At 47.4% G+C, this 13,264-nt stretch overlaps 2 protein-coding genes across 2 annotated transcripts; one reads left to right on the top strand and one right to left on the bottom strand.

Moving 5' to 3' along the window:
- The first annotated feature begins 1,061 nt into the window (after positions 1–1,061).
- On the top strand, positions 1,062–7,102 carry LOC136510139 (ATP-dependent zinc metalloprotease FTSH 8, mitochondrial-like). The gene is made up of 8 exons (XM_066504702.1): positions 1,062–1,362; positions 1,470–1,686; positions 1,768–1,842; positions 2,172–2,305; positions 2,935–3,423; positions 3,666–4,433; positions 4,609–4,836; positions 6,280–7,102. The coding sequence occupies exons 1-8, from the start codon at positions 1,300–1,302 to the stop codon at positions 6,754–6,756; spliced, it is 2,451 nt and encodes an 816-aa protein (XP_066360799.1). The 5' UTR covers positions 1,062–1,299; the 3' UTR covers positions 6,757–7,102.
- Positions 7,103–9,268: 2,166 nt separating this feature from the next.
- LOC136512647 (probable glucuronosyltransferase Os01g0926700) lies at positions 9,269–11,456 on the bottom strand. The gene is made up of 2 exons (XM_066506606.1): positions 11,193–11,456; positions 9,269–10,571 (listed from the first exon to the last, which is right to left on the bottom strand). Exons 1-2 carry the CDS (start codon positions 11,305–11,307, stop codon positions 9,427–9,429), a joined length of 1,260 nt encoding a protein of 419 aa, XP_066362703.1. The 5' UTR covers positions 11,308–11,456; the 3' UTR covers positions 9,269–9,426.
- Positions 11,457–13,264: the final 1,808 nt, after the last annotated feature.

Raw genomic sequence — 13,264 nt, 5'->3', positions numbered from 1 at the left:
TAAAGAGTTTGGTGAATTAATGTTGAAGGAATTCGAGATGTCAATGATTAGAGAGCTTATATTCTTTCTTAGTTTTTAAGTCAAGCAAATAAGAGAAGGGATTTTCATCTCTCAAGAAAAATATACAAATGATCTTCTCAAGAGATTCAAGATAGATAAATGTAAGCCAATAGACGTCGGGCGAGACGGAGTCTGCCCTTAGACGTCAGGCGAGACGGAGCCACTCCTCGGGAGTCAGCTTGAGGCGGGGCCCATGGTCTCGGTGGACGGACGAGGAGTGACTCGGTAAGCGGTGTAGTCGCGCTTTTGATCACGTGGATGAATCAACGTTGATGGTCATTAACTCTTCTTCGGATACCTAATATTAATCCCGGACAGGACACGAGGAGAAAAAGTTACCTTCAAATTGCGCCGTTCGTGGGCTTTTTTATTTTTTATTTTAAGCCAGGGAGAAACAGCTCCAAATAGACCGTGTGTTAGCATGCGTGGTGTTGGTGGTGCTCTTACATGTACTGAACACCTGAACTGAACGTCACTGCTTCGCTATCCGCCTCTTCCCACTTCTCTGCAAGTTGCGAACCAGCTTCCCGAATCCCGAGTACCCGGCACCAAGTTTCTCCCTTTCTTGGGAAACAAGACTGATGTGGGGGAGCAAATAGTCGTGGACGGCGATTAGCCAACCGACCGCCGTTTTGACCTCACAACTTTGCCGTCCCCGTGTTACAAGCCTGACCATGCCTACCGTCCCGTACTCCTCTGAACAACATTTTTATTTATAATTCTTCCTTGAGCAACTGTAGCAAAACAAATTCGAATCAAATTTAGCCTGTCACCAATTTTATGAGATGACGGGAATTGCGAACGAGAATTGTAAATTCAAATCAAATTTAGCCCGTCACCGATGCCAGACCAGCACACCCCAAATTGGCAAATTCCCAACCCGGACTCGGTTCTAGTGGACTGCAGCCCCTCAGCGCGAACTGAAATTCCACCCCTTCTGCTTTGCCGTAAACGCGGTGGAAACCACGCAACGGCATCTCCAAAATCACCCAATCCCGTGAGCGCCGCCTGCCCGCCCGAGCCCGAAACCACGGACGCGCCGCACCGTCTCGGCTATTTCCCCCCCACGGCCACTCGCCGCCGCGGCGTTCCCTTCTCCTCATCACAACAGAGCCAGAAAAATCTCAGAACGAATCTCTAGTGGTTCGACCTCGACGCGACCCGCCTTCCTCCCCTCGCTTGGATCCGGACTGCCCGGCCCCTCCGCCCTCCCATGCGCACGGCGCCGCCGCGGCCGACATGACGCTCGCCTCCCTCGCTCGCGCCCTCGGCCGGTCCGCGCGCTCCACCCGGCCGCGCCAGGTGAGTCTCCCCCCTCTTATCCCTCCTCCCTTGCCCTCTATCCTCTTGCGCTCATCCGCCGCGCTCCGGTGGGGAACGGAGGTCTGACCTTCCGCTGTTACTTTTAGGGTTTCCAGCTCGGTGGCCTCCGGCAGCCGCCCGCGCCGCCGCTACCGTCGCCTGTCCACGGCGGTGAGGGCGGGGCGATAGGATTTGTCCGCAGTTACCTGACTGCGGCCTCGTCGGCAGCTCTTGGGAAGCCCGCTGCGGGCAAGACTGTGGATTGGAGATACATCCTCGCCAGCCCACAGTTCCGACGCCTCTTCTCGGACGAGTCCAAGAAGAGTACGTTCCTCGTTTTGGTGAGATTATTATCAATGGGTTGGTGGCTCTGGTTCTGAAAGGGTGCTCCTTTTCTGATTTTAGACTACGAGAACTACTACCCGAAGGGTAAGAAGGAGGTGCCGAAAGGAGATGGAAGTAACAAGTCTGAATCGAAGCGTAAGTTTCCCTCGTGCTTCACTTGTTTGTGTAGAGGAGGGTAGCCATAAGCCATGTTATGGATGCAAATATCATAGCTTTTCATGCGCCCATAGTAAATAGAATTGGTGCATATATTTGACTAACAAGATGGACAACTAACATGTGATTTGTTGATTTACTTTTTGCTGCAACTGCTTTGGTGAATTGTATACCAGTTATATAATTTATGAATAGCTCTTGGAGTAGAAATGTATAATGATTTATGCATGCTGTGCTTCGATGTGTAGTTTTGTGACATCACTGCTTACTATTTCACTTTTAATGAAATGCAATCTTGTGGTGCTCAGAGGAATCCAATACAGAGGAAGGATGGAATTTCCAGGAGAACGCTATGAAACACCTGCAGAATTTCCTTGCACCTCTATTGATTCTTGGCCTGATGCTATCATCCATGTCATCTAGCACCGCAGACCAGAAGGAGGTGATTACTTTCCTACTTTGTTAACTCTGCTGGGAATAGTTCTGCAAGTCGATAGTTTCATTTGTTCCTTTTTCTGGTAAGCTATGTTTGTTGGGCTATGTTTAGTCCCCTAAGAACTGGTAATCTATGTATGTTTTATCTGTTCACACTTGCATAATTTGTTTGTCAAACTTCAAAGAAATGGAGGAAAAAGACTACACCACCATATAGGCTTTAAAAGGCTAGTCACTGTATTTAACTCTCTGCCCCTGTCATCTCCAGTCAAATTTCCAGGATTAGTAATAAGCTACGAGAAACGCCAAGGAGTAGGACTGTAAGAGACAGAGACCTTAGAGACAGTACACTATTGCAGAGTAACCTTTGTGTAATTTACTGGCCTAAATTGAAATTCTTTTCATTGATCCTCTTGTGCCGATGCATGGGGGAATTGTTAGTTTGCTACCATTTGCTTTGTGCTTGAAGTTTTCTTTCCTAGCCTTTGAGTGTGAATGCAATATTGGGAATTAATTGTTTTATGTAACTGAAAACTGTCAAACAATATCGTTTCATGTAAGCATATACATTCCCTTCTAAGTGTGCATACTAGTATAATGGTTCATTACAGTATCTTTTGTATCAAACATCTGCAGATAAGCTTCCAAGAGTTCAAGAACAAGTTACTAGAACCTGGTTTAGTTGATCGCATTGTTGTTTCAAATAAATCAGTAGCGAAGGTCTACATCAGGAATTCACCTCATCCAAAGAGCCAAGGCCAAAATAGTGATACCCATATTTCTACCACTGATGTTCCAGGCAAGCCTGCTCCCAGCAGATGCAAGTATTACTTCAATATTGGTAGTGTTGATTCGTTTGAAGAGAAGTTAGAGGAAGCCCAGGAAGCTTTGGGAATAGATCCACATGATTTTGTCCCAGTAACTTATGTTGCTGAAGTAAATTGGTTCCAAGAAGTTATGAGGTTCGCCCCAACAGCATTTCTTGTTGGTCTGATATATTTTATGGGAAAAAGGATGCAAAGTGGTTTCAATATTGGAGGTGGTCCTGGCAAAGGAAGAGGAGGAGGTATTTTCAACATTGGAAAAGCTACAGTGATGAAGATGGACAAGAACTCCAAAAATAAGGTTTGTTATTTCTTTTCTTACGTCACTCATTTTACTGTTTCACTTGGTTCTATTTTTGATATATGATAAAAACAATCTGGCCCAAAATGATTTTTCATGCACAGGCTAAATCTTGACCTCTGATAACTCCAATTGCTTAATGTTGTGGTAGCTTTATTTACCCTTCCCTTAAGAAACAAAGCAAGCTACAAGAAATTCCTAGATGTGTCTTTTCACTAATGCTTACTTTTCTGTTGGTCCAGGTGTTCTTTAAGGATGTAGCTGGTTGTGACGAAGCAAAACAAGAAATAATGGAGTTTGTGCATTTCCTCAAAAACCCCAAGAAGTATGAAGATTTGGGAGCTAAAATACCCAAAGGTGCTTTACTTGTAGGCCCTCCTGGGACAGGGAAGACTTTGCTTGCCAAGGCTACAGCAGGAGAGTCTGGTGTGCCATTTTTGTCTATTTCTGGTTCAGATTTCATGGAAATGTTTGTTGGTGTTGGACCGTCCAGGGTACGAAACTTGTTCCAAGAAGCTAGGCAGTGTGCTCCTAGTATTGTATTCATTGACGAAATCGATGCTATTGGTCGTGCAAGAGGACGTGGAGGTTTTTCAGGTTCAAATGATGAACGTGAGAGTACTTTGAACCAGCTGCTTGTAGAGATGGATGGATTTGGAACAACTGCTGGTGTTGTTGTTCTTGCTGGGACAAATAGACCTGACATCCTCGATAAGGCATTATTAAGGCCAGGAAGATTTGATCGCCAGATAACAATTGACAAGCCAGATATAAAGGGTCGTGACCAAATATTCCGCATATATCTTAAAAAGCTTAAGCTGGACAGCGAACCATCATTTTATTCACAAAGGCTAGCTGCCTTGACGCCTGGGTTTGCAGGAGCTGACATTGCCAATGTTTGTAATGAAGCTGCTTTAATTGCTGCGAGAAGTGAGGAAACTCAGATTACCATGCAGCATTTTGAGTCTGCGATTGATAGGATTATTGGTGGTTTGGAGAAGAAAAATAGGGTAAGAGATCAGTAGTATAACCTATGAAGCTGATTTGTGAGATTTGTTTCAATGTCTTACTTTTGGATCCTAATTAACTTGGCAGCCTTCTTTTTCTATGTAATGTCATTCTTTTTGTGCATGTAATTACTTTTATTCCTTATTCTGTCCTCTGAGCATGTTAACCCTTTTGCAGGTCATTAGCAAACTGGAGCGTCGTACCGTTGCTTACCATGAATCTGGACATGCCGTTGCTGGATGGTTCTTGGAGCATGCAGAGCCTCTTCTGAAAGTTACAATTGTTCCTCGTGGAACAGCTGCTTTAGGCTTTGCACAGTACGTCCCAAATGAAAATCTTTTGATGACAAAAGAGCAGCTTTTTGATATGACATGCATGACATTAGGTGGCCGAGCTGCAGAGGAGGTACAGTTTTCTTTATTCATATCTTATTTTTGCTGATGCTTTATTATGATAAATAGCCAGGATTCATGGATGTTTCTCTTATACTGTTAAATCTATACTAACCAATTCAAGCCATTATAATGTTTGAATAGAGTGAATCAACTGTTATTTTGAACTTCCTACATTCGACAAGGACAATAATTATAGCCTGCTTCGTTGATATTGTCGCCACTTAAATTATGACCAGATCATGTGAATATGGTCATAGTTGTCAATTTAGTAGAAAATATATAATTCATTTGGTAACTCAGGATACTGCATCATGTAAACTTCTGATTGCATTTTAAGGGGACCAGAAGACGATAATATTTTCCATTATCTCCTCTGCCCATGTGATAAACACATCGATACCATTACATTTATCAAATTGGTCGCCATCTAAATATTGTATTCTCAAGTTATTACTCCAAGACACCGTAGAAATAATAATCAGTTCCCTATGTTCTAATGTCTTATGTTGGGATATCCGTTTATTTCACAGTAGTATCCATAGTTTTTAAGGCGTCGCCTAGTCGTCGCCTTGGCGTCCAGGCAATTTTCAAACCTGGGCGTCGGGGTCGCCATGACCTTGAGGGATATGGCGTCCGTAGTCGTCGCCTAGGCGCGATTTGGCGTCCCTTTTGCGCTGGGCGGGCTTCGAATCTTGGATGGCGCAGCGCAGGAGCAGCGCGCAGGCGGGAAAAGGAGCAGGGTTTCAGTGCGCGGGAAGTCGAGGGGAGTTCCGCGCGCAGGGAAATCGCGAGCCTACACCCCCTGCGGGGCCATGACCCCAGGCCAGCACGTCAATTGAGAGAGGGGAAAGGGCGAGGGTGGTAGGGAAAGAGGGAAAAGGGAAGAGGGTGGCCGGCGCAGCACCTGGAATACACGGTGGTGGTGCGCAGCCTCTGTCCAGCTGCTCCTGCTCCATCGATTTGTGCTTCCTCCGCCGCTGCCGCCGATTCACCCCACTGATTCGTTCCTCCTTCCGATTCTCCATCGATTTGCGGCTCCGATTGGTGCTTCTGTACGGTTCTCTGTCGATTCGTGCCTTCAATTGATTCTTCCTCCCTCCGCTCCATCGATTTGTGTCCCCGTCTGGCCCGTCATCGCAGGCTCGCGGCACACAGGTAACTCTTCCGCTCCTGCTCTCCACTGTAGGCCTCTGCTCTTCTCCTTGGATATGCTCTGCCTTTAGGATTGCTGGTACATGGGCTCTAGGATTGACAGCAACAAGGTATGTTTGTGCTGCTCCATAGTAGGTTATAGTATGTGTATGGTGTCGCCTCGCTGCACGCCTTACTCGCCTAGGCATCTGGAAGGGGGTGGGTCGCCACGCCTCGCCTTACCGCCTTAAAAACTATGGTATTATCACCAGAAATTGTTATAAGCATATTGTTGAAAGGCGCTAATTGAGCTTTGTTTCAGGTTTTGATTGGCAAAATCTCAACTGGTGCTCAGAATGACTTGGAGAAAGTTACCAAAATGACATATGCACAGGTCGCCGTGTATGGTTTTAGTGAAAAGGTTGGGCTTCTATCCTTCCCTCAGAGGGATGATGGTTTTGAAATGACCAAGCCTTACAGTAATCAGACGGCATCCATCATCGATGATGAGGTCCGGGAATGGGTTGGCAAGGCCTATAAGAAAACAGTTGAATTGATAACAGAGCATAAGGAGCAAGTTACACAAATTGCAGAATTGCTGCTTGAGAAGGAAGTCCTACACCAGGACGATCTAACCAGGGTACTAGGAGAACGTCCATTCAAGGCACTGGAGCCAACCAACTACGACCTGTTTAAGCAAGGTTTCCAGGATGATGATGACAAGAGCCAAGCACCAGCAGAGAACACCGAGTTGCCTGATGATTCATCTCCCCCACTTGGTGAGGTTGTACCCACATAGTTTTTTTTTCCTCTCAACGTTAGAGCTGTACATTGAGTGCTCATTCTCGATAGATTCTTGTTTGTTGTTGCACCATAAGAAAACTGTATAAATTAGCGCCCTCGCTGATTATGCCAATGTGGAAATGCATTTGGATTTTCACAAATGCATTTGGATGCCTTGGGCTCTTCATGGCATCAGCAAATGTTCTGAATCGTGTATTTGAATGTTTTGAAAGATTCTCTGACTGGGGAGTTGGCGCAAAAAGTGTGCTTGTCCTGTCTGAAGGCTTGGCTGTCTTTAGCTGGTAACGACAGTGGCTAAGTTAGTGCCTGGAATCTTTGTGGAAGCTAATATAAAGTAACAAGCCATTGACCTTTGAATTTTTATCAGGTAGCCGGTGTGCTTACTTTGTTGGACAAGCACAAACATATTGGACAAGGTTTCTGCATGTATACCACTCCTTTCGTCCTAAAAAAAAACTTAATGTTTTGGGATTTTTAGGACAAATTAGTGCTCAACTACCCTTATTTATTGAAGGTGAATCATACCAATTAAGCAATAAGCTTCTCATTAAAAAGGAATGCATGGAGTCATGCAGATCACAATTTCAAGTTGATATGGGCCCAATTTGTAGTCCAAAAGTTAAAACATAAGTTTTTGGGGATATATTTTTTTGAATCCTAAAACATCAAGTTAAGTTTTCTAAGACGGAGGCAGTACGTGAAGCTTTGTAAATTTAAATGACACCAGGCATCACCAGGAGTAAAGTCTTGCCCGGACGCTTTCTTAGCCTGCGCGCTAGTACACTAACAGCCCAACCAGCTTGTTTCCTATACCTTCATTCTTTCACGGTTAAAAAAAAAAAAGATAGCGACGTGTCCAACTCACATGGCCACCGCGGATTTCCTGACCGCTCGCCTTCTCGGCGCGACCACCTCCACTTCCTCCGCCCCGAGCCCTTCCCCGCCTCCGCGACGCCAGGCTCCACCGCTGGAGTCGCGCCTGCCGCCCCACTGCCCTCATCGTCAGAGCCGGCGCCGGCGTCCTCCTCGACACCTCCTCCTGCAGCTGAAGACGGCGAGGGCGTCGCGGCCATGTCGTACTTTTGTGCCCGCGTCGAGGCTCCTCCCCGAATCCAATACAAATCATCCTTCATTTGGAGCTCCCGTGTCTGTGTCTTATCCGGTTCTAATACGAATACCTAGAGCTGGAACTTGGGTCGTGCCATTCGAGGACGGGCCATGGCACGCTCTTTTAGCATGGCCCAAAGCACGGCACGACACGCACACGAGGGCCGTGTCATGCCTAGGATCTCGGCACGACAGGTTACATGGCCCGACCTATATTTTGGACCGTGCTTGGGCCCGCACGGCACGAAAATGGCACGTACAAACATCTACAACTCTACGAGGCAATTTCCTTGGCCCTGGTGCCCCTAGCAGAAGAAGCTCACGCGCGACCAAGTCAGTGGTGCTCTTCGCTCTGCCACCTCCCAGCCCCGATCTTGCCATCGAGGTGGTTATCGAGTTCCTCAATGTGCCTGACATGGTGGTAGTCGTCCACTAGAGTGACGCGCATGACATGTTGCAAAAGCGTATATTTCTAATGCTTCAGATGTTTCAGAGATATGTTGGAAGTGTTTCTTATTAATGTTGCAAAAGTAGATCAGGATGTCACATACCCCGTTCGCGTGCCCTTAAACCCGGCTTGATCTGCTTATTTTTTCATCTGGAACAATGTTTTTCTCTAACAAATTCCTCCCGCATTCCTCCAAACCATCCAGATTCCTCCAGAATTCAGACAAACAAACAGGCCCATACGCCCTTCATACTAAAAAAAATAGTCGTTTTGGACAGTGACACGGTCTTCAAAGTATAACTTTGACTTCTTGTTTTATAAAAATATTTATCGAAAAATGTTATTATGTATATTTTTATGAAAGTATTTTTTTTCAAGACAAATCTATTCATATGGTTTTCACATTTTCAAACTCAACAACTTAAAAGTTATTCATGATTTATATTCCCAATGTTTGACCCAAGCCTTGTCGAAAATGATTTTATTTTATTTAGTACGGAGGGAGTATGTTATAATGACTATATATTTATGTTGTAAACGTTTGTTCTAAATGTTTCATCTGTTTTTTTTATATATAAATTGCAAGTATGTTTATTTAGATGTTGCATATGTTTGACACATACGTTGCAAGATTTTCATCTAGATGTTGCATATACTTATAATGGCTTTCAAGTGTTTTGCAAGCATTTTAGACGTGCGTTGCAAGTGCTTCATCTGAATGTTGAAAAATAGATTGAGCGTTGCAAAGCGCGTGAGAAGCTGAGGAGGCCCGAGCGGCCCCCGTGTGCGGTCGGGCGGCGCGGGCGACGTCCAGACGGCGCGGCGCGGGCCTCGCGTGTACGCGCGAAACGCAGGCATGGGCGGGAACGTGCTGGCGCGAGGGTGGGCGTGGAGTGCAGGCGCGGAGAAAACAGAGTGCCGCGCGGGCGTCCGGATGTTGTAAAGTTTTGTAATTTTTGGGTATGATATTCACAAAATGCAGTACTAGTCCTACAACGATGTACGTACGTATGGTGAAGATAAAAAAAAAATGTATTTGGCTGATGGCCAACAGCCCAGCACTATGTAACCATGGCAATTTGAATGCTACCCAGTACCAGCGTGCGTGAGCTACCATGGCTTGAGGTCTCTCGGCGGGCCAGCCGTCCAGTTGAGGACCGTCTGTCCGTTCCTCAAGAAGGCATCGTCGCCGTGCGGGAGCTTGCGTGCGAGCCCGTTGAGTATCTGGTGGAACGCGTCGCCCGGCTGCGCGGGCTGCGGGAACAACACGGCGCGCTTCATCGCCGGACTCGCTAGGAGCCGCTGCTTCCTCAGCACCACCTCCACGGGGATGGACGTCAGGATGGTGTCCAGCCTCGGGACGTCGTCCTCAGCGATGAACACGCCGATGTCCGCCCACGGGATGGCGTCCGCGAAGGGCAGCACGATGTCGTCGGCAATGACCACCGGGATGCAGCCGAACACGACGGCCTCCACTAGCCGGGGGCTCCAGGGCGCCCAGCCCAGCGGGCACAGGCAGAACACCGCCCGCTGCATGTCCTGGTAGTAGGTCGTCGGGTGCACCGTGGAGATGTCGAACAGCGGGTTGCTCTTGAAGTTCTCCCACACGGAGGCGCGGGCGCCCCTGGCGTAGTATCCGCCCTCGGGGTCGTTGCCGGCGTCGTAGAAGAGGCCGCGGAAGTAGACGAAGATGGACCGCGGGGTGGCCGGGGGCAGAAGCTGCGCCTCCATCTTCCACGGCGGCGCGTACGGCGGGATGGTGATGGAGCCATCCTTCAGGCACACGTGGTTCCGCTGCCCGAACGTCTGCACCAGCGTGGCGCGCCGGAGCACGGGCAGGATCCCGCGCGCCATGGCCTTCTCCTCCTGGAAATGGAAGCAGGCCCCGAAGTCGTGCGGCGTGACGAAGAAGTGGTCGGCGCCCTCGGACCTGTTCCAGTACGGCCAGCGCTCGGCGATCAGCCGGATCGCGCTGCGCATCATCCGCGGGGAGTCGAAGGGCATGGGGTGGCCGGAGGCGGTCAGGTCGCAGGTCGTGTACACGGGCGCGTAGAACCAGTCCGCTTCCTCGGGGTCCAGGGTCCGGACGGCGCTGGAGAGGAGGGACCGGTGCACGAAGATCTCCGTCGCGAACATGTGCGTCAGGCAACGCGGGTCCTTCTCCACAGGCTCCGTGTTGTATTTCGCTGGGAGGTCGTACACGTAGACCTTGAGCTTGCCGACAGGGTCGTCTTCTAAAACGTCACCGCCAGTGCCTGCGTTTTATTGGGTACATAATGAAACCCTTGTTTGAAGCATGAGAATTTTATAGGATAGGAGAATACACCGTTTCTTTAGAGATTCCTACGCTCAACAAGAAAACAAGCCAACCAGGGACACAAGGAACGAATCTAGGATAAATGATGGGCTAAAAGTTCATCTTTAACCTTCAGCCTCTTCTTTTTAAAGCAGTTATGCTAAAAATTCTTAGAAGGACTCTTAGGGGCTCCATGGGATCAACGAGCCAGCGGCGGTAGGGGGGCTTGAAGTCCGAGTTCAGAGCCAAATATGATGTGTTGCTCGTCGGATATCTCACGGAGGAAGGATATGGCCTTTTTTTTTTTGATAAAAGCTTCCACCCATGTAGTCTTCCAATTATGCGTACTGAATACTATAATGGAAGAATATAAACGTTTCCCCTTAGTAGAACGGCCATCTTTAAGCTATTATTATATATAATCAGTGCTAAGCACTCTAGGGCCAGAACTTAAGTTTCATACAGAAATGCATCACGGTCCCTACTCCCTTCAGACAAAAAACTAGTCTGCATTTGAGTTTCATGACATCTTGAATGATTTACTGAATGGAGGAAAAGCACAACCAAAAGAGAACCGCACCTGAGATCCTCTCTGTATGGTGGCCATGCATCAACTCCTGCGCGTCGGACCCATGGAAGAGCACTGCTGCTGCAGTGGTGGCGGCAAGAATGGCGATGAGAAAGATCGACCTCATCTTCGTGATGCCCACAAGCAGGCTCTTGGCAGCACCTGTGACTCCTCCCCAAGCCTGCCCTTGTCTGGTCTCACATTGTCATGATCTAGGTAATCACTTAGTGTAGTTAAAGAAGAGATGAAAAGCAGGGTGGAAGCTTCTCTGCCAATTATCCTACCAAGAAGCGTTTGGTGAAGAGGTGAGATGGAGCTTTCCTGGGCTTCCTTCGTTCTTCCTCCTCCTTACCTACACACTAACAGACATCACACATCAGGAACGACGACTACGGGCCATGTGTGTACTTCAAAGGGAGAAAGGGAGGAGCAAAGAGGGGGTAGGAAGGCTGCCCCCCTGCTGATATTTTAACATTTTCCCAATGCCTCACTCCTTTTTCTCCTACTTTTCTTATATATATATTTTTCATAAATCATTGCTAGCAGGTGGCTGAAGGGCGGGCCTGGTGCAAGCGGTAGAGACTTACCGCCTGTGACCGGAAGGTCCCGGGTTCAAGTCGTGGTCTCCTCGCATTGCACGGGCGAGGGTAAGGCTTGCCACTGACACCCTTCCCCAGACCCCGCACAGAGCGGGAGCTCTCTGCACTGGGTACGCCCATTGCTAGTAGGTGGCTGAGCTGTAAAAGAAATTTCACAATTTTCTCTGTCTTTATTTATCTGGTGCTTTGTGTCAAATAGCCAGGATCCATGGATATGCTTACCAAATTTCTACATATTATTACTCTAACAAATTTAATTTAATAGAAAAAGCTTTATTAGAACGAATCAATTGTTATTTTATTTTAACTTGGTTACGAGGACGTTAACTATTGTTTGCCAAGCAAATATTTCTCTACTTATTAGATACTCATGATTTCCTCCTGAATATTGTCACATAGTGGCAACAGAATTCTGGTTTATTTGGTAAAAGTACTTAATTATGTAAAGACTTGATTTCATTTTAGTCGAATCGTTTGCCTTGCACTAACTTCCCTCATGTTGCATCCATGTCTTTCGTGTATTTGCGTCGAACCTTTTACAATACTACCGGAGTTCCAATGGAAGTGCTTTATAAGCATATTAGTGGAAAAGCTCTAATTTATGGTTTGTTTCAGGTGCTCATTGGAAAAATCACTGTGAGAGAGATAAACTCTGAATAGTATATGTTTTTGGATCACAGATTACAAGGGATTACAATATATAGGCAGGAGAACTCAAGGGTTCAAGGTGTGAACACAACCTGGGAACCTAATTAACTCATACTAAATAGCACAAGTGCCTAGCCTGGCGCATGGCTGTATCCAGAGTCCAAGGTGCAGGCACAATAGTCTAGGAGGCAAACATAACTTGCTAACATCCCCCCGCAGTCTGGGCATCGGTGCAGCGGACGTTCAAACTGGTTCTAAACTCTATGAAGAGCGAAGATGGCAATCCTTTGCTGAAGATGTCGGCATACTGAGAGGTGGTTGGAACATGAAGAACTCGAACAGCACCAAGAGCAACATGTTCCCGAACAAAATGAAGATCAATCTCGATGTGTTTAGTCCGCTGATGCTGGACTCTGGGTTGGCGGACATGTAGATGGCGCTGATGTTGTCACAGTAGACCAATGTAGCACGCTGCAAGGGGGACTGTAATTCGCTGAGAAGTTGGCGCAGCCAGAAAGCTTCTGCAACAGTGTTGGCAACGGCGCGATATTCAGCTTCGACACTGGATCGGGACACAGTGTTTTGGCGTTTGGAGGACCAGGAAATGAGGTTATCACCAAGGAAGACCGCATATCCAGAAGTGGACTTGCGAGTATCCGGGCAGCCGGCCCAGTCAGCAACAGAGTAGGCGACCAGCTCATGTTGGGATGAGGGGCGGAGCACCAACCCCAAATGTAGAGTCCCGCGAACATACCGAAGGATCCGCTTGAGGGCAGCCAAGTGAGGTTCCCATGGATCATGCATGTGGAGACACACTTGCTGAACAGCATAAGCAAT

This window comes from Miscanthus floridulus, chromosome 16, assembly GCF_019320115.1.
Source record: "Miscanthus floridulus cultivar M001 chromosome 16, ASM1932011v1, whole genome shotgun sequence".
NCBI lineage: Eukaryota > Viridiplantae > Streptophyta > Magnoliopsida > Poales > Poaceae > Miscanthus > Miscanthus floridulus.
Note: the sequence above shows the minus strand (reverse complement) of the source record. Positions and strands in the feature narration are given on the sequence as shown.

Bases quoted from the DNA above. Each gene is read 5' to 3' on its own strand.
- LOC136510139 (XM_066504702.1), top strand. From the start codon at position 1,300: ATGACGCTCGCCTCCCTCGCTCGCGCCCTCGGCCGGTCCGCGCGCTCC. The intron at 1,363-1,469 runs GTGAGTCTCCCC...TGTTACTTTTAG, and splicing joins GCTCCACCCGGCCGCGCCAG to GGTTTCCAGCTCGGTGGCCT. The intron at 2,306-2,934 runs GTGATTACTTTC...AAACATCTGCAG, and splicing joins GCACCGCAGACCAGAAGGAG to ATAAGCTTCCAAGAGTTCAA.
- LOC136512647 (XM_066506606.1), bottom strand. From the start codon at position 11,307: ATGAGGTCGATCTTTCTCATCGCCATTCTTGCCGCCACCACTGCAGCA. The intron at 10,572-11,192 runs GTGCGGTTCTCT...AATAAAACGCAG, and splicing joins CCATACAGAGAGGATCTCAG to GCACTGGCGGTGACGTTTTA.